Raw genomic sequence first — 20,272 nt, 5'->3', positions numbered from 1 at the left:
AGAATTGAAATCTTGACATAAGAACAAACATCTCCGGAAACCGCCGCCGAACCATCGAATGATCTTAAAGATAAAGGCTGAGAAAGTGAATGAGTAGGCAGATCCTGTGAAACAACAAACCAATCATCAATAAAAGAATTCGAAGCTCCAGAATCAACCAGAACTGAAACATCTATGATCTTAATATTTTTATTTGTGAATACTTTCCCAACGAAGGTAGGCCTATTACTTAATTTAGACACCAAAACATGATGAAAGGGCTCACATTCGTCGTGCTCTTCCTTACTCAACTCCCGATTGAACAATAGTTCAGCAACCGTCAAGGTCTCGTTCGAAATAGAGTCGACGTAACAAATCCCGCCGTACTCTGCTCCCGGCTCCTGAGTCATCGCAATTGAAGGAGCCACATCGGGCTGGTGAGAAGCCAAAGAAGTCCTCTTCTTAGGAATTGGCTGATCGGTGATTTCAGAAACCGACTCTCTCTTCTTCCCTTTGTCCGCATAACGAGAACGAGTCGGATCCGACCGATTCCTATCTTCTCTTAAAGAACCCCCCCAGCTTTTCCAAATGGGAAGCAAATCGTCCTTCTTCAACCACTCGTCCTCAGGAAGGGGGCAGCCTCGCTTTTTGTAATGTTCTTCATCAAAATTGCCGGCGCAGCGAATACATATCCCTCGTCTGGTAGCTTCAACCCTCCACAACGGAAAATTAAAACCCGCCTCTGCCGTCATGATGTCAATATCCATCGGCACTTGTTGATTTTGTTGATTAGTCTTGACAGGCGGAGCAACAGGCGGAACTGCGACTCGATATTCGATTCTAGGAGCTGGGGGAGCTGATTTCCGATGATTCAATGCCGCCACTTCTCCCGCATCCGGAGCCAAAGCCACCGCACGCAACTGCTTCTCCTTCAAAGTCTGAATCGAAGACCAATCGCCGCGAAACAACCCGCACTCGTGAATCTTGATGTTGACACTGTCTTGATACAACGCCACCAAAGTCGATTCCGAAAAATCCACCAAGTGTAAATAAGAATTGAATTCGATATTATAATCTGTGATAGATTTTGAACCTTGACGCAAAGCTGAAAGTTTAGCTCTAGCTTCTTCAACTTCTTTGTGATTCGAAAATAAAAATTCCAAAGCTTGTAAAAAGGTCTCCGAACTCTCGAGCTCACTGATCACAAAATCATTCAAAGCCGAAGCCCGCAATACCGGAAGACCCTGCTTGTCTGCGTTTTCTTTCAAAAGCCCGCACCACCAATTGTACGACGGACAATCCTCGCCCAGATTTCCCGACGCAGCTCTAAAGTAAGATGCAATCCACAGAATCTTTTGTCGTTCAGAAGAAAAGCTGTTCGGAAATTGGGCAAAAGTGTCCCTCATAGTCGCACAAAATCTGTAAGTTTCTCTAATATTCCCAGAAAAATAAATATGAGAAAGATGCGGAGGTTCGGGATGAGACTGTACTATATTTTTATGAAACGCTGGATCCTCCAAAACGGCCAAACGAGAATTGATGGAATTGTTAACGGTATCAACCGAATTGCGGATCTGTAAAAACTCCTGAGAGTAATGGAGCTTCATCCGAGTAAAGTCCTTCGCGAACACCAACAATTGAGACAAGTCCTTGATCGTCTCATCATTCTTGCGAATCGTTTCTTCATTACGTCTGGCTTGAGCTTGGAGAGACACAATGGCTTGTGAGTTAGCGTAAATCGTTTGATCCCTATCTGGCAGCTTGTTGACGTCCAAACCAGCAATCAACCCCGAGACATCTTCCTCCGGTCGGTTTGATGCAAACCCGCCCATTTGAGTGGATTGATGTGGACCTGGCGAAGTCGAAATTGGTAAAGAATCGATCGGTCGAGGTTCAAAACCGACTGGAAATGGGCCGAGGGGCGGAAGGGATCGTTGTGCATCGTCCGAAACCGTAAAATTTGGAAGAGGGCTTTGGAAAGGTGTCACGTAAGATTGACCGGCGAGATGTGCAAAAGAGTTTGGGTTTGGAGACGGGGGTAATGACATGCGAAGAGGAAGTTGTGGAGAAGAGTTGTCGGACATGTTTATAGTTTTTGAGATTTATCGAAAGCTTGATTTGAATGTTTAAATATAGAGGTGATGACGATCGATTATGAGGAAGATGATGAAGCGAAGATAATATGTAGCTTTAAATTCAGAATGTCGCGAATGAGAGGAGCAAAACACGAATCGAACGATTTATAATTTGAGAAAAGAATAAGATCGGATAAACCGAAGATAGCCAAAATTTTAAATGTATGGAATCTACGGTTGAAGATCGCGATATAATTGTGAGGGCCCACCTAATACTCTTACTTCTTAAGTGGCTATGAACGAAGTTCAAGAGAACTCGTCGCCTATTTTCAGATGTATTAGAGGTAGTCTATCTTCGGAGTGAAGAATAGACTCTTGAAAGGAGTTATAATAGAAGTTTGGATTTACGCGACTGGATGATATTGATAACAAAGAACAAAGAATATCGCGATGAGGAAAAGGAAAAGAGGAAACAACGAAATGAAAGACAACCGGGTTTATAACAATAAGCTCAGACCCTCAGACAAAACCTTCATAATTAAAGAAAGGAATAAACTCGTAAAAGATGTTAGTTGTCATTAGCATAATAAGGACAATTCTCTCATCATTAATCAACATCAGTCTTGCATAATGATCAGTAACGAAGAAAACGTTACAACATGGTTCTGAGGAAACACTAGAAGAAGGGGGTGACATGTGATCTGGGTAGATGTTTGAGACTAGGGAGAGGGTTTATCCAAGAGAGTGGGAGTGTGAGAAGAGAAAATAATATTATCCAGAGTATGGCCATTGAGTGGAAATGTTGCCTTGGGCATTGCTGACAAGGGGGCCAGAGGTATGGGATTCAGTCTTGAGGTGTGACAGCCTTGTGATTGATGGTTGCTGGTTTTCTGGGTTGATCAGGATTGGCCTACTACACCGTAGATTCCATTTCTGACGTCTATTTGTTGGTATCTTGAGGTGTTTAGAGAGTCCAAATAAAAGTTTGAATTTTTCACCTGCAAACACAGGAATAACAACTACAACGTGAATGGAATGGCTAAGGCTTACGTGGACTAGGCAGATCATATCAGGCTCATTGCGGAGTGCTGAAGAGGTCTGCACGTTGCAGAAACCCAGTGCTGATGCTGATAACCATTCAAACCTGGAGTTATCTTAGAAAGGAGGTGTAACACCTATTCTTATCAGGCATCAAGCTTTTATCTCAACAGCGTGGGTGGTGTTTGTTGAGGATGGTGGGTGTGGTGGTGGATAAGGCTATAGTCTACAAGTCATGACTCACTGCCAACGGATGAGCTGTGAATATTTAAAAGGGTGGGGAGCTGGTGTCAATTGTCCCCCCAGGGGATTCAGTTTTGTCTGCCCCCTCCCTGGAAGCCCCCAAGTTTCTTGATTAGGCCCCTCCTTGACAGCTCTTTCACAGAGTCTTTCACAACCGGCCCTTTTTTGCTTGTTGCTCTGGCACAGCTGGAGGGTCATCCATAGGGCCTTTGGGTCTTTGGGGATATTTTCAACTGCTGTTTGTATTGTCTAACTTGTGTGTTCTTCTGTTGTGTTCTTTTTAAATAAGAAATACACCAAAACTTAGATCAGTTCCCACGTTTGTGTGGATTTAAGAAACTTGGATGATCTTCAAAAAACAATTTTGAACACCCTCACTCATGTTCTGATTGTTTGGGAATATGCTCATGTTCTTGTCTTTTTTTGAATATGCTCAAAATCTTGAGAATCAGGAACAGCTATACAAGGTTCTGCTCATTCCTCCAAGAGAATAACAAGCTAGCATGAGCAAATGTCAAATAATATCATGATTTCTTCTTTGGTTATCTTCCTTGGCCGCTTGGGACGGCCACCGTCATATCGCGCGCACACCCTTGCCCGTTTGGTCCGCCCATATCAAGTCCGGACCCGCACCTCAGCTAAATGCCACGATGCCCCGACCAATGCCTTCAGCAACCCTCGACAAAATCCAAATCGCCTCTCACATCCAAGACGAGGTGGCAAAAAGCCATCACCCGCCATCTCAAGACGCATCGGGGTGGTTGGAATCGGGTTATGTTGGAAGGTGGCTGGAGCTGGGGGAAAAGGAGGTGCTTAAGTGTTGGTACCGTGGATTAATAAGGTCATTGAGGTCAGGGAGCGGAGGAGGGATTGAGACGGAGGTCGACTGCGGAGGAGGCTTCAACTTGCCATGGAGTTGGACTGCTTCAAGGCAGAGGGGAGGGAGCGATTATTAAAATGAAAATTTTGGGTTGGACTAAAATTTCCCTTTTGGCGGGGGGAATAATGGAGCGTCAACTCCAGTCATCAAGTTTATGACGCTCTGTGGGATGCCAAACAGGGACAGGGGGTAGCGTAATTTCCCCTGTCCCCCCGAAAATAATCTACATAATTCTTTATTACGCTCCCATATTTTTGGGGCCGGTCAAACGGAGCCTTAGCATATCAGGTTGCCAAACCCTCCCTTGCAGTCAACTGTTGTGGTCTCGGCGTCCATGTGCTCATGTTGGGATATCCCTGTGGGGTCAAGAAGAAGAAACTAGCCACAACACAATCATATATGCATATATAACAAGAAAGCAGTCCATTCTTACTGTGAACAGGTGCTTGTGAGCCGAAGACAACTAATCTCTGTTTAGAAATGGGATCTTGTTCTACTGAAAAGTTAAATTAGCAAAGCAACGTCCAATATAAAGTTTTCGTCTTCATGTTTCTTTATATACAAATGAGGTCGATACACAAGTTAATTTCGATAGTAAATACTTAGTGCGGCTTGTGTGTTAGGGTATATATGCATATTTTGTAAATATCGTTACGTACATTTGGCGTTGGAAAGTGATGCGAGAAGATTAACTTGCCTAGATGCCTTTGATCTGCAAGCCACTATTAATTAAAAACAGTCATTAAGGTCTATGCTGTGACGAGGAGAATGAGGCCAAGGTTACGATTAGTCCAAGTAATATAATCCAAGGATGTTGGAATAGGGAAGGGGAAACCAGGAAACTGTAAAGATTTGTCTTCATAACTGATTTATTTATCGGTTCTTAATGAAGTCCACTGCGATTCTTAATTGTTCAAGACCAACGAAAATGATACTTTATTGATGGAGTCATCAACGGATAAGCTATGCATTAGATCAACTCTTGTGGCTCGTTGCAATATAGCGAAGAATCGAGGGACACATACACTGTATTGGGCCCTAAACGTATGAAAGCCGGCGTCCACCCGCGGAATATCCAGCCCACACCTTCGGTCCGGAACGACTGTCGAATCACCTGTGGTACCGTGGCACTGCCGGGTACGGTATTCATGATCTGAGAAAACGTAACAATGACGAAGTTAGCAGAGGCTGAGCGCAAAGTATTCAAGTCTGCGAAACGCAGCTGAGGATGGGCGTGGAGATAAAACGCGGGACGACAGACTCGTGATTTGACGACATCAAATGGAGAACATATTGTCGTAGCTATAGCCCCCTGGAGATGTGATTAAAATGCATTCAAGAAATCAACCTTCCACTTGTAACACCAGTGATCTGGACTAGAAAATATGGAGGGAGAGTAGGGGAAAAAGGAAAGGCTTGTGAATGTTGTAAATGAAGACTCACAGCCATCGAGCTCGCGCAAAAATGTAGCCAAAGGCCTTCGTGAAAGAACTTGGTATTAAGTAAGCCCTCCTTGATGCTATCGTATCTGTAGAAGGAATAGGGCGAGTCAGAAAAAGATAAGCCGAATTGTAAATATTATGATGTGTTGACTCACGTTGCTAACTGACTTGCGTTCATCAAGATTGATCGAGAAATGTTAGGGCCCAAGCCCCTTGTCAGACTGCCGAATCCTTCTTCTCTGATCATGCGGAACAGTGCTTGAACACTTCAATTTTCAGTTATTATTATTTATTTATTTATGTTTCATAAAAGTTTATGTAGTTATACCGACCGCAAGAAGGAAACATGTCAGACGTCAATTACCTCGCCTCAATAAATTGAGACATGGACGAATGTTCTTCTTCATTGGATTAGACTTGTAAAGCAGAAGCCACACGAACCAATTCTTGTACCCTTTACGTTGTTCCACAGGGTGATTAATATCACTGGTCATTCTTACGAGGATAACGTCAGCCGGGTTACCAGCCAGCCCACCAGCGGCACCTGCCAGGCTAGCGGCCATGGCGAGATGATAGCAAGGCAGCTTGGCTGTGTCCGGATTCCCGCTTTGCCTCGCGAATATCAACTTCAAATTATCGTACACGCCAAATCGTGTGACTGAGTAAGTCATCTGTCGGGCCAAAGAGGCCGAGAGTCCAACGTATGCGCCTTTTCGGACACCCTCTAGTTTGACGGCACTGAGCAAAGTCTGCAGCATGGAACGTGTGGGGCCAGTCTGCATTCGGCTAGAAAACGAAGCATGAACAAGGAAAACATTACAGTGAGCGACCATATACATATTTCATCAGTCACGTCACTGAAACTTGACAGTTCCACATAGAAATCCAAAGACGCGGATGAATTCAAGACTGCGGGAAGTTACACTTTAGCCATATCAAGCGGATGGGTACAAATCGCAGCCATTGAAGCTGCCAGTCCTATGGACGAGAATCAAGGGAGAGGTAGAGGAGACCGACTCAGCTTAGGAGCGTATGGATTGTTATGAACGATTGGAGTGAACTGACCACCAAGCCAAAAGGGATATGAACTTGTTACTGTAGCATGAACAGTCAGATTATCATGCTCGACCTGGCCAGTGAGACTTGTGGATGCTATAGACAACGATGACTCTGGCATGTGGAACGAAGGAAATTTGGTCTAGTATGATTCCAATCCTCAAAGAATGAAGTAACCAAATGGATAGCTGGTGGTGCCTGTCGCGATATATATCTTGAGCACTCGGCGGATGAAGTTGATCGGGGCAGGGATGACACCAGAGTCGAACGTGAAGGATATCCTGATCTGGCTGGCTACAAGGCTCCGAACTGTTTGGAGAAGCCTTTGGGCTGGCGGCGAAAGTTTCTGAGCTGAGTTTATTTCTACCACCAATTGGATTTGGCACGGTGCTCGAGTCGGTGGTTGGTGTAAATTATGAAAAACTTAATGTGGATCATAGTTACAGTTATAGTTCGAGATGTCACAGGCGGATGCTGTGAACGATTGGCGAAGCAAGGATCTTAGGATATGCTTGTATGCCGATCCCAGTCTTCAGCTTGCTTTGACTTGGGTTATCAAGTTCTCACCTTTCATTCAGGAAATCGATAATCGCCCAGCATGACGCCTGTCCACCAGCCCTGGTCAGTTGATTCTTGGAGACAGAAGCCGATCGCCCAAGCCATCACTTATCCCCAAGACACTTGGCCGAAACTCGAGAATGTGAAAACCAAGCTTAAACAGCTCCCAGGTCTTGTCACACCACATGAGGTTAGTTTTTGCTTTTTGAAGAGACGAAAATCCATGGAATTATGTTGACTAAGACAACATGCCGGTGCAGATTATCAAACTAAAGGAGCGACTGAAACTGGTGGCTCGAGGAGAAGCGTTTCTATTGCACGGTGGCGATTGTGCAGAACTGTTTGAGTACTGTAACCATGAACATATCTCAGCTCGAGTCAAGTTACTCTTGATGATGTCCTTGATAATCATTTGGGGAGCAAGGATACCGGTGGTCAGAGTGGGCCGAATAGCCGGCCAGTTCGCCAAACCTCGCAGTCAGCCTACCGAGACGATTGATGGCAAGGAATACCCTAGTTTTCGGTCAGTCAAGAAAACTTGGGTGAAAGGATATCGTATGTTAGACTCTGACCCCCTTGTTTGACGTCTTCCCGACCTACTTATCTAGAGGAGATATTGTCAACGGTTATTCATTGAGCGAGCGGACGCCTGATCCAGAACGTCTTCTCTCGTGAGCGCTCGTTGTGCCGGAACCTCAGCCGATGCATCGGTGGTAACCAATGATTAACCAAGATTGTTTCGAAGGTTTTAATGAATCGGCCTTGTCTTATATTCGATACAGAGCCTACTTTCACTCATCAGCGATCATTAACCACATCCGGGGCTTGCTAGGATCCGGCCTCGCCAATCTTCAACAACCCTCAGCCTGGTCATTCGCACACGTTAGATCGCCGAGCTTGCAGGCAAAATTCCATGACATCGTTGAGCGCTTAGAGGACTCGTTGGATTTCATGAGGACGATTGGTGCCAATGCACAGTCTGAGGGCACTTTGGGCATCTTGGATACCGTCGAGATCTGGACTAGTCATGAGGTGGGTGAAATTGTTGCCAAAGGATGCGCATTATTCCTCAGAGAAGAGATTTTTATTTGTTTGTGATGTAGGCTCTCTTGCTAGAGTATGAAGAAGCCTTGACGCGAACGATCCAGCCCGCGAGGTCAGTACGAGCGCGAAAGATCAGCTCGATGGCAGCAGGATCTGGGCCATCAATACAAGAAGCTATCGCTCCTCGATCGACTACTTCCCCAAACACGTGCCCTGAGACTTCATCTCCTAGCTACGATCTCTCGGCACATTTGGTTTGGGTTGGCGAACGTACGAGACAGCTCGATCATGCCCACTTAGAGTTTTTACGCGGGATTTCGAACCCGGTTGGGGTTAAACTAGGGCCAAAGACGACCCCAGAAGATTTGATCGGAATCCTCGATATCCTCAATCCGACATATGAAGAAGGCAAGATCTTATTGATTTGTAGGTTCGGGGCAGAACATGTCGATCAATGCTTGCCTGCCTGTATTCAGGCTGTCCGAAACTCTAAACATCGCTCTTCAATATTTTGTTGCGATCCAATGCATGGCAATACCAAAGCTGCAGATGGCTTGTCAGGTATCAAGACTCGGTACCTAAGTTCGTACTCTTCCTGCTGCTTCCTTGACATATTTTAAAAACAGCCCACATTCCATGAGAATACTTGTTACTGACAATTGAATAACCCATTGACTTGGAATAGGTGATGTGGTCACAGAACTATCCAAATCAATTCAGATCCATGCCGAGAATGGTTCAAGATTAGGCGGAGTACACTTGGAAATGACGGGGGAACTAGATGAGGAAGGTTACTCAGTTACCGAATGCTTGGGTGGGAGTATGAACCTACAAACTGAACACTTATCACTGAATTACCAGGTCAGGAAACCCCGTAGTGATGGAAATGAGAGCTGTGAACAGAATTACGATTGACAGTTTTTTTGGGTTTTTTTGATATCACTATATCGTAGACTCATTGTGATCCTCGACTGAATTATGAACAATCCTTGGATATCGCCTTTCTTATTGCCAATCAATTTCAAGGATTGAGGAATAACCCGATTATCAAGCAAGAATCAATTTTACCTCACTTGAATTAGCGGGTAACTTCTTCGTAAGTTCAAATCAGCATGAGAAAACAGTTGCCCTACCCAGCCGAATAAGCCTCCCCTCCTCATTTGAGTCTTTTTAATGGATGTCAACGATGATAATAGAGTCGACCATTCTTCAAGATCTGAACGTTTATCATGACTCATTGAATGATAGAATTGTATCTCTCTTGGTGATTCGGATATCCAAAAGCAATGTATACTGTATACCGCAACGGACGAGAGTGTCTTCACTGGTTCCTCTTCATCCGGCTTCATTTGGGGGGTAAGTTGAGAGAGTATGAGAGTAGTCATTTGGTTACGTGGTGGATATAAATATGTGGTTGATGTGATGAATCTCCTCGGAGTCGGGGCTCAGTTCGAATTCCCCAGTGTTTGTAATTCGGGGGGGATGTCACAGGCTCAGGGTGTGTCCGGTGTCTGGTCTTGCAGTTGACTCGTTATCTTCAACCGGAAATATTTTATCTGAGAGGTGATGATGCTGATTTGGAAGAGTCGACGGTCAAGCCGGCTCCATCAACTCGGAAAACTATCGACCGCAACCAAACCACCACGACTAGCTCGAGGAAGAAGACGGACAGGATTTCGAATGCAGGAATCTCTGAGGGCGCCAATCCAGCCTGAAATCCATCTCACTCTCACCACTGATCGACGAGAAGCCCTCCCTGTCGCTTCCCGAACAACCGGTTCGAGTGGCCTCATCGGTTCACTCCCCGTTGCAATGACTCCAAGAACGAACGCTTGGCCCGGTTCAAACTTCGTCAAAAAATGCGCTCATGTAGAGCCGTATGTCCGTATGTGTCCTCTTCTATTTCCGCTGATGCAAAGGTCTCATGCTGATTCGCATTTCTGCATACATCCCCCAGCTCAGACTGAAGAACTGTTGAATTCATTTTAACCTCTCGATGGTTTGCGGGTACGATACTGCTATCAGGTATGTCTGATCCCCCCCCCCCCCCCCCCCAACCAAAGTAATTTTTCAAAATGGGCGCCTTCTCGACAAGCTCCCCCTTAGATAGAGCAATAGCAAAACGGTCGACCAGCAAGGACAAATAGAAAAAAGAAGAGAAGACGGCCTGGTTACTTTCCTGACACTCAATCGCATCTTACATTGCTGTTGGTTATCTGAAACAACGCGCGTGTGGATCTAAATATGCCATCAAGAAATCTTCCAGCATCGTCAAAAGCTACCCGGATATCGATGGAGCGAGAGTCACCGTCTCACTCAGGCCTCGCTCACGCATCTCAAGCCTTATCTGTCCCTTGCCATTCGATAGACGCGCTGTACAGATTTACTAAAGAGTCCAAGTTCTAACTTCATCTGGCCGACCGAATCGCAAGCCAAAGGGTGCGACACGTTGTACAAGAATGTGTGGTTTTGAGCTCCACGTTGAGGACAATCGCCTCGCTGGACAACTTGATGGCCGCCGCATGACTGGTAAGAATAGCCGGGATATCAAATCATCCTACCTTATCCAGCGGTCCTGTCCTGCTAAGCTAAGTCTTGTGACATACCGGCCAACCACTTCCACTGAGCTCAACGATTCAGACAACCTCGCCGACCATCATCTCCCAGATCCTTCCGCCAATCTAAGTGTGATGCTTGTCAAGTCATCCAGTTTGTTCCGCCAGCTCATTCGTGGGTCTCGAATCCTCCAATGGGTCCTAAGCAGCTATTGGCCGAAGAGGTCCTGAAAGAGAGGCCGGATCAGCCCCACCTCACGCTCATCATTTCTCATAGATCAGTCCCAGTATGCGACGTCCAAGAACTGTCAACACGGATGGCCAAACCGCCGCCATGACAAGACTTGGGTGCATCTGTGTTGGGGTTTGTCGGTTTAACTCCTCCGTTTCTACTAGTTGTTGCCCTCTCACTTTTTGTTGATAGAGACTCCGAGTATTTATGGTGGTCAAAGTTGATATTCACGCACAAATGTGTAAGGCCCTGTTTGGATGCCAATCAAGTTATGTATACGTGATAAATGTGCATATTAGCCTGGTTCATGTTGGGGCATTTTAAGTCCCCGGCTAAAATTGATGTTGCTGGCCAATAAAATAGGGGGGTTCACAATACGATAAAAATAAAACTTCAGAGTCAATTTTAAGGCCTTTATCAACAACTTTTTAAAAATATGGCAGGATGTACAGGATTAGGTGTCCCCTGGCAATCAGAGGGTGTTCTTCATTTTTTAAAAAATTGTCTGTTTCATTTTTAAAAAAGTTGTTCATAAAGGGTTTAATATAGGCTCTAAAGTTTTATTTTTATCCTATTGTGAACCCCCCTAATGGGCAGCTTAAAAAGCCTTAAAATGGCCATGTGAGTCTGACTTTCAGCAAGAACTGAAGTTAAGCACAGTTGATTGTAATTAAAGTTTTGCTGGTCCCGGCCCAACGTGAACTGGGTTATTTATCACGTGCGACCTATGGGGGTTCAAAAAATTGGGTGGAGATAGGGAGCAAACTTTGGGTTGTGTGTGAGAATTTTGCCCATTTATCACATATACATAACAGGGCGTCCAAATGGGGCCTAAATCATAAATTCATAAAACTTTGTTTGCAGGGGATCTCGCCACTCTGCTTATGTAATATTTGACTCTCCCAGCCAAAAAAGTTTTATGAATTTATGATTTATGCATTTATTCATGCATATAGGGTGTTTCATTGTGGAAAAATAGGACCCTGGAAAGCCCCTATGGAACACAGTAACCAGCAGTGGGCAGATACGTTATCCAAAATTCCGCATTTTTGGTTTGTAAATTTGAATTTTGCACACAAAGGTTCAAGTTATCAGCAAGATTTAAAGATCAGGACTTTGTAACACCATTATCTTAAATTTGTGCCAAAAATATCACATTTTTATAGAGTGGTTTCCTTCTAATCATTGATTACGCAAGAGATTTTCAGTTATCTGTAACTTGTTACAGATAACTGAAAATCTGTTGCGTAATCAATCATTAGAAGAAAATTACTCAAGAAACATGGGATTTTTTTTGTTGAGATTCAAGATAATAGTGACAAAAAGCCCTGATCTTTAAATCTTGCTGATAACTTGAACCTTTGTGTGCAAAATTCAAATTTACAAACCAAAAATGCGGAATTTTGGATAACGTATCTGCCCACCGCTGCAGTAACCTAAATTCCAAGATTTTTGAAAAATTCATACATTTTTGGAGCCCATTCATACACGTTTTGTGCGTAGGTGCAGAGCTTTTTCAAAAAATTCATACAAGTTTTGTGTGTACGTTTTTTTTGCCGCAGGCGTGAAGAAATACTCCCAGAAATACTTTTTTGAGTAGCCATTTCTGCTACATACCCAGAGGAGCAGTGACAAAGGTAAAAAATGCAAGAAGAAGATATTTTAAATTTCATATTAGGGATGGGCCCTGGTACCCGTTGGCGGGTACCTGCTGACGTGTCCTAGTACCCGCCAGCGGGTGCCGGTATCTGGTTTTGCCAAAAAAAAAGCGGCGGGTACCCACCCGGGTACCTGCCTGTTTCTACCACTGGGCGGGGGAACCAATTGGGGACCCGTGGTTGTGGCGCAACAACCAAGTATATGCATTTTTCCTGTGACATATATGTACATATCCGGTGAAACCACACTTGGGACCGGGTCCTGGCCCCACCAACCAATATACTCAGTACCCTCCTCAGCACAAATCCAATACAGTCATGGCGCCCAAAAGCAAGAAGCGCCGCAAATCATCTCCACAAACCTCCAACCCCAGTAGCTCTCCTAATTCTAAAAGAGTTGCTAGAAGAAAGAAACCAACTGTGTCCGATCTCACTGAACATTCAGACCAAGAACAGCGACTGACATACCGTGATAGCACGACTCCCGCAAATACTCAAGCGTCAACAACTCATCAAATTTTTGATGATCAAGAGCTCAGTTAGTACCTCGCAAGCTCCACCTTTAATCTTTATTGCTAAACAAGTGAAAAACTGACAAATTTTTTCATTTTCCAGATCAGGCACGTAAATTGCACAGCAATTCCAACAGTTCAGCCTATGCGTACTACAACCCGCCCATGCTTTCTGACCAACTCAACAAACATGGGCGCAGGATGATTGCATTCTCGTGTAAGAGGTGGGTAGTTTATTTTCTGGAATTCTTTCCAATTACTTCCACTCATCACTTCTCATGTTGTAAACTGCAGCTGTGGCTCAAAAATCCACCGCCCTACATACAATACGTCTCTGACAACCTCTCGAAGCATGTTGCTGGTTGCCTCAAGAAGCAACAAGCAGTGAATGATACTGTCAAACTTGCCGTGCTTGGTGTATCTGGAACCGGTGATATAGATCCGCAAGAGGTAAGTCAATCCAATTGCTTCTTTTTCATCTCACTCAATAAGGACTGAATGTTTTATTGAATAGGTCCCCCAGCTCTGTGCAATCTGGTGCGCTGAAACTGCTCGACCTTTCATAGCTCTTGGCAAGGGCGCACATCAAAACTTTCTGCATCTGATTGTCCTGAAAAATTTGCCTACACAAAAGACGGTGTCCCATGACATATTCAGGCTTTATACTTCAATACAGGAGTCTCTCATAGAATCATTCAAAGTTTGTTCTTTTTTTCTTTTTTATGTCGCTGATTTTTACTAATTTTTATGTTTTTACTTGTTGCTAGATTCATCAAGGCGCCATGTACTTAGGCCTTGATGCCTGGCAGTCCCCTAATGGGTTTGATATCCTAGGAACGGTAATATATTGCTTGGTTCAACAAGAAAATGGGGACTTTGATGGAGTCAATGCCTCTTGACTTTGTTAGGTTAAAAGACAGACACACATGTGCCTATTTGGCCAACACCATCCGGATAATTGTTGAAAAATTTGGTTTAAAAAACAAGGTAAGCATGTCAGAGTTACTATCTTCATCTATTACTTGGATTAATATCTTTTTTTCTTGCAGCTCTGTGGTATAGTCACCAATAACGCCACGAATAATCAAACAATGGTGAATGAAATCAAGAAGTTCAAGTGGGCTCAATTCCACGGCAAGACCGAATGGGTTCAATGTTTCACGCATATATTGAATTTGATTGTTCAAGTCATTTTGCGCCCTTTTGGAAGCCACAAGAAGAAAAACAGTGGGCAGGACAACTTTGACAAGAGCATGGACTTGGATGAATCCAACCAAGATGATGAAGAGGACACAGAACACCAGATTGAGTTGTATGTATGTTCTTCTCTTTTCGCAGGTGAACTCTGCTGATTTTTTGCTAACCATACACAGGTACAACAAAGGTACCCATTTGAACAATGAAGACTCCAATGATCCAATCAACTCTGGGTGTATCACGAATCCCATCGATGATCAAGAACTCGAACTGGAAACTGGCGACATCAATGATTTGAGCGACAAAGACAATGATGATGTATACACTTCCCAATCATGCAAGGAGAGCTTGGCAAAGGTATTCCGTTATTTCCTCTTTTCAAAATTCCAGAAAATTACTGATATGTATTGCTAGTTCCAAGCAATTTTGCAGAAGCTGAACAAGTTGCCAAACTCCAAGGCGCTCTTTGTGGAGATCTGTCAAGAGAAGGAATGTTTGACGCCACACAATGTCGAGCGGGACGTCAGGACCAGGTGGAACTCTACTCTGGTGCAACTCTCCAGTATCCATTGATGCTTGGCGGCAATGTGAGTAGTTATTTTCCCACTCAATTCAAACATACTAAAATTTTGGTAAGCAGTCTTGAGTGGCAGAAGGATAAGCAACACAGCACTGATTGAGCTTATCACATCAACCAAATTTATCTCAACTTGGCACGCGACCTCGTCAACATACTAGAACCCTTCTATGAAATAACCCTTATGGTCTCAACTCGCGGCGGGGCACAAATATCACAAGTGGTTGTCTTCATTGACCAAATCACCAGTCATTTATCAAGCATCATTTCTGATCAGCGTGATGTATACCCCGCGGCCTTGAGGAATGCTTGCCGTGCAGGCCTTTGTCTGACAAACAAATACTATACCCTTACGGATTGCTCGCCGCTGTACTGGGTTGCTATGAGTAAGTTTTATTATAAATTAACCTTTGACATAAAAACTGATAAACACAACTTACTTTGTAATTCCCAAGTTCTGCACCCATCTTTTAAAGATGAATATTTCAAACTGGCAAAGTGGGAACCCAAGTGGATTTCTGAGGCCGTGTGACTTGCCAGAGATATGTGGGAAAGTCAGTACAAACCTCTAACTCAGCCACCTCCGACTAGACCCAATCCCCGCCCAAAGGTGAGTGAAACCAAAGCAACTTTCTTTTTTCATTTCAATCTTATTGTTATTCTAGCCTGCTAATATCTGCACGCCAGCCTCAGACAGGTGTTCTTGCCCGGTTGAGTGGTGCTTCTGAAGCACGCACAGGTACTGCATTGAGCAATCCACTCACTATGTGGCTTGCTGGAGGGTTAAATTTGGATGATGAAGGGCAGCCGGTGAACCCTCTAAAGTGGTGGATTGCCCAAGGGCGTGCGGGAAATAATCATGGAGGCCTGCTCCAGATGGCACTGGATGTCCTCAGTTGTCCAGGTATGTTTTTTTCTCTATCTTATATTTTTGAAACAACCATCTGACAACTTGTGTATGAAACAACAACTACGGTGGACGTCGAGCAATCATTCAACTTTGGTTGGGATTATGTTTTGGTGAGGCGTCACCGCCTCAGTGACTCCTCTCTCACTCGAGGAATGGCAGTTTCTTTCTACTCAAAAAACGGTAAGATACAAACTGGCATGTTGCGTACATGGAAGATGGAACAGAGGAGAAAAGAGATACAAAAAGGCAAGGGAAAAGGTAAGAAGAATGAGGAGATTGTTGAGGTAGATAGCTCTTAAATTAGTTAGTAATAAATACTCAGGAGCAGTTTCTTGCAAGCAAAAAAGGATAAAACAACGGGTACCCGCCGCCTGAACCCGGGTACCTGCAAACCAGTACCCGGGTACATGCTTTGACCCGCTTTAGTGGGTGCGGGTGCAGGTGCGGGTATCTAACTTGGGTTATAATTTAGGGTAGTACCCGCACCCGTGGCGGGTACCCGGGTACAAAGGCCCATCCCTATTTCATATCCAAGTAGAAAACTGCATAGACTATCATCAACAACTGATTGTTACTCTTGAGTCTTCATCTACATTTTTATTGCTTTTTTGAGAGCTTTTATCTTCAAAAATTTGTTCTGCCAGTGTTCTAGAAAAGCAATTTGAGACATTGTAAGAAGAAGAGAATGTAATCTCTGGGAGATGGATACACAATTCCCACCAGCATCCGTAATATTTAAGCCTTTGGTGACTGGGAATAAATTGTGCAGATGTGCTACTTCAAGATGCACAAAAATCCCAGAACTCAGCAAGGAAGTGTAGAAACCAGCCGCAATTGGGATATGTGGTTGATACAGGAAGAGCTGGACTGATATAGGGGGGGGGGGGGGTGCAAAAAAAACCCTGGCATCATATCCTCATTCCCATACATTTTTGGTTACTACCCCCCTTGTTCCCCAAAAAACTTCATACAATTGGGGTGAGTACCTTATCCGCCAAATTTCCCATTCATACATCTGGGGTGCGTACGTTTTTTGTTTTTTGACCAAAAATTCATGCATTTTTGTTACTGTGTTCCATAGGGCCCGGGCTTTCCTGGGTCCTGGAAAAATGCTCCTTAGGTACAACAGATTTTTGTACATATTCAAAACTCAGATTTCCCCAAAATTACACAAGGCAGCTTGGTAGGTGCTCTCCAGGGTCATTGGGCAGCCCACTCCTGCCAGACTAGGGTTGCAGGTCTGTTGGGTTAGGCCAACATTACAAATTTCCCCAAAAAGCTGACCCAAAACTGGCCGGGTTTGGACGGCCCATTGGAGGTGGGATTCAGCAATATTCCCGGATATTTGTGAATCCGGCCCCGTCCGCATGTTTGGGACCCTCGGAACGCAGCTATCTGGCGTGCTCCGTGGCTTTTGCCGGATATACCGGATTGCTTCCTGGAGATCCCGGATTGCTTACCGGGTATCCCGAATGGGATGTGTATCAGGTTAAGGGTTGAAGAATTCGTTAATGTTGGTCTTGTGTATCACTGATGTGGTGATTCTGACTTAGACCTTATATCACGAGCGCCTGATTCAACAATATACTTCTAAGATCGCCGAGCTCTACATCCGATCATGAAGTGAGTCGTTGATATCAATTCGTCCCGGTTGGTAGCTCGACGTGATACTGATCAGCTGCTTCTACGGGCTTTTATAGTTATATTCAAATGGAAAAAGTGCCTCTTCCTTGTTCCAACGCTTGACGGGTAAAAAAACCCAAGAACTTGGGGACTCCTCATAGCTAATTTATACATGTCCTTCATGGTGCATCTTCCCTCCAACAGCTTGGCGAGGGTACTTACGCCACAGTACACAAGGTCAGCACTACCCTTATCTTTGAAACAACAGAACTCTCAACTCTCATTTACCGGGCTGGCACGGCTTTAACTGCTTGATTACCAGGGTCGCTCTAGGATCACTAATGAGATCGTCGCACTCAAAGAGATTCACCTCGATGCTGAAGAAGGCACCCCGTCAACTGCGATTCGAGAGATTAGTCTCATGAAGGAACTCAAGCACCCCAATATTGTCAGATTGTACGATGTAATTCACACCGAGACCAAACTGATGCTCGTCTTTGAGTTCATGGATCTCGATCTGAAGAAGTACATGGATACTCATGGCGAACGCGGCGCTCTGGAGGCACCGGTCGTACGAAGTTTCATGTATCAGGTGGGCATAATTCTTACTCAGACCTATCGCCTCAAAATCGCACCGTCTGGTTCTCCACATCTTGACTTCTGCTGTCCACTTAACCAGCTACTCAAAGGTACTGCCTTTTGTCACGAAAATCGCGTGCTTCATCGGGACTTGAAACCCCAAAACTTGTTAATCAACAAACGAGGCGAGCTCAAGCTCGCTGATTTTGGCCTTGCTCGTGCCTTCGGAATACCCGTCAATACGTTCTCGAACGAAGTGGTCACTCTTTGGTATCGCGCCCCCGATGTTCTGCTAGGCAGTCGGACCTACAGCACCAGTATTGATGTTTGGAGCGCTGGCTGCATTATGGCCGAAAGTCTGTGCTCCTTTATCAGTTCCTTCGTCTGTTCCCTCATGCTGATTGACTCAAATTTGGTTCTTAGTGATAAGTGGGGTACCTCTGTTCCGAGGTCGGGACAACAACGATCAGCTAACTCAAATTCTGAGGGTGCTTGGCACACCCGATGAAGTTACTTTGAGACGGATTCAAACCGAATCGGTTCGCTTTTTCAACCCTTTAATTCAGCAATCAAGAAACTCACAGATCTTAACTGATTTCGTATCCGCGCATTTCATCGCCTCTGGAAGCCTGAGATTCAGCTCCGACCGTTCCCTAGAGTGGCTAGAATTTCTTTCCAATCACTTTACCCTAAAGCTCATCCATTAGGTAAAACAAACGACGATGTCATCAACTCAGCCACAGCTGACCCGAGACTTGATGTATTAGCCACCGATTTGTTAGAGCGACTATTGAAGTTCGATCCGTCTCAACGCCTGTCCTGTGAAGATGCATTAAGTCACCAATATTTTCAATCAGCGCCCGTACAAAACCAAGCAGCAGCTCAACCGCGGCAACAACCCGATCAGGCAAGCATCGCTGCCCAAACGTTACAACAACAACAACAGCAGCAACAACTCCAACAACAACAACAGCAGCAGCAGCAACAGCAACAGCAACAGCAACATCACCAACATCACCAACATCAGCAAGAGCAACACTACATGCATGCAATCCGAGCGCAGCAATACGCTGCTGAGATGGCTGTACAGCAGGGTAACGGAGCCTCTTACAGCTATCAGTAAGATTCACGATGGAGATAACTTTCTCAGACATACCGCATCGCATTTACCATTTTTTAAACCAAAAAAATCAGCCAATAATTTGAGTGCTTTCTACTTCACTTATCACATGTTTACTTAACCATTGCAGCTTCAAGTGTTCTTCTACATGTGCATCAATCTTCACATTAATATGGTCCAGATTTCCTACTTTTTGTGGTGATGGATTCCTATCATATTTGTAATAATTACCACACATTTGCTCTGACTGGAGGCTCTTATAATAAATGTTTTCAATAGCGTGGTTCACGTTGGGCCGCAACCAGCAAGTTTTTAATCAACCAGCTGCGCTTTGGGCTGCAACCAGCAAGTTTTTAATTACAACCAGCTGCGCTAAAAAACTTGCATAATTCTTTTTGAACACGTGTACCTGCTGGCTGCTGCGAACTTAACTAAGTCCCTCCTGGGCGCGAAGCGCCCGCCTCCGCAGGAGGGACTTAGAGGAAAGAACAGAGTTTTTTGGTGTGACAAGTTTTTCAGATTTGGCGGAGAAAATCTAAATTCTGCAATAACTTTTCATCTATACCAGCTATGCTGGCATGGAAAAGATTATGAGGAAGGCCTTGGTCTTGCCTTTCTCCTCATCCATTTTGGGGATCAACCTTCACCACCTTCCCCAAAAAATTGGCATTCAAAGACCAACATTTTGCCAGTTTCACGGCCGCGCGGGGCTGCAAAGAGCATGCCTCCGCGTGGGAAAAGGCTGAAACCCCCATTTCCTTGTTTTTTTCTTTGACCTTTAGTTGCTCAAAAAATACAAAAAAAATATGAGAGTGGAACTGAGCCTCTTGGCTACACAATACATATTGTATGAAGAATTTAGGATGATTTTTGGCAAAGATACAGCCAAACAAAGAAGGCATGTTTGTGTGGACCTGTCACACCAAAAAACTCCGTTTTTTCCTAAGTCCCTCCTTCAAAGGCGGGCGCTTCGCGCCCAGGAGGGACTTAGTTA

General features: G+C 44.6%; 4 protein-coding genes across 4 annotated transcripts; 3 read left to right on the top strand and 1 right to left on the bottom strand.

Annotated features, from left to right (window-relative positions):
* Positions 1 to 5,088: 5,088 nt before the first annotated feature.
* On the bottom strand, positions 5,089 to 6,834 carry PtA15_1A141 (uncharacterized protein; the record flags this gene model as incomplete). The annotated part of the gene is made up of 8 exons (XM_053165137.1): positions 5,089 to 5,149; positions 5,241 to 5,368; positions 5,477 to 5,527; positions 5,659 to 5,743; positions 5,813 to 5,923; positions 6,099 to 6,443; positions 6,581 to 6,635; positions 6,723 to 6,834. 8 exons carry the CDS (start codon positions 6,832 to 6,834, stop codon positions 5,089 to 5,091), a joined length of 948 nt encoding a protein of 315 aa, XP_053016358.1.
* Positions 6,835 to 7,311: 477 nt separating this feature from the next.
* PtA15_1A140 (uncharacterized protein) lies at positions 7,312 to 9,397 on the top strand (the record flags this gene model as incomplete). Its single annotated transcript, XM_053165136.1, has 7 exons — positions 7,312 to 7,461; positions 7,532 to 7,794; positions 7,880 to 7,942; positions 8,054 to 8,303; positions 8,375 to 8,897; positions 9,001 to 9,176; positions 9,269 to 9,397. 7 exons carry the CDS (start codon positions 7,312 to 7,314, stop codon positions 9,395 to 9,397), a joined length of 1,554 nt encoding a protein of 517 aa, XP_053016357.1.
* A 1,440-nt stretch (positions 9,398 to 10,837) lies between these two features.
* PtA15_1A139 (uncharacterized protein) lies at positions 10,838 to 11,208 on the top strand (the record flags this gene model as incomplete). Its single annotated transcript, XM_053165134.1, has 2 exons — positions 10,838 to 11,002; positions 11,080 to 11,208. The coding sequence occupies 2 exons, from the start codon at positions 10,838 to 10,840 to the stop codon at positions 11,206 to 11,208; spliced, it is 294 nt and encodes a 97-aa protein (XP_053016356.1).
* A 7,296-nt stretch (positions 11,209 to 18,504) lies between these two features.
* On the top strand, positions 18,505 to 18,865 carry PtA15_1A138 (uncharacterized protein; the record flags this gene model as incomplete). Its single annotated transcript, XM_053165133.1, has 3 exons — positions 18,505 to 18,514; positions 18,582 to 18,697; positions 18,743 to 18,865. 3 exons carry the CDS (start codon positions 18,505 to 18,507, stop codon positions 18,863 to 18,865), a joined length of 249 nt encoding a protein of 82 aa, XP_053016355.1.
* Positions 18,866 to 20,272: the final 1,407 nt, after the last annotated feature.

The sequence above is a fragment of the Puccinia triticina genome, chromosome 1A, assembly GCF_026914185.1.
Source record: "Puccinia triticina chromosome 1A, complete sequence".
NCBI lineage: Eukaryota > Fungi > Basidiomycota > Pucciniomycetes > Pucciniales > Pucciniaceae > Puccinia > Puccinia triticina.
The sequence above is the reverse complement of the archived record's forward strand: the minus strand, read 5'-3'. Positions and strand labels throughout refer to the sequence as shown.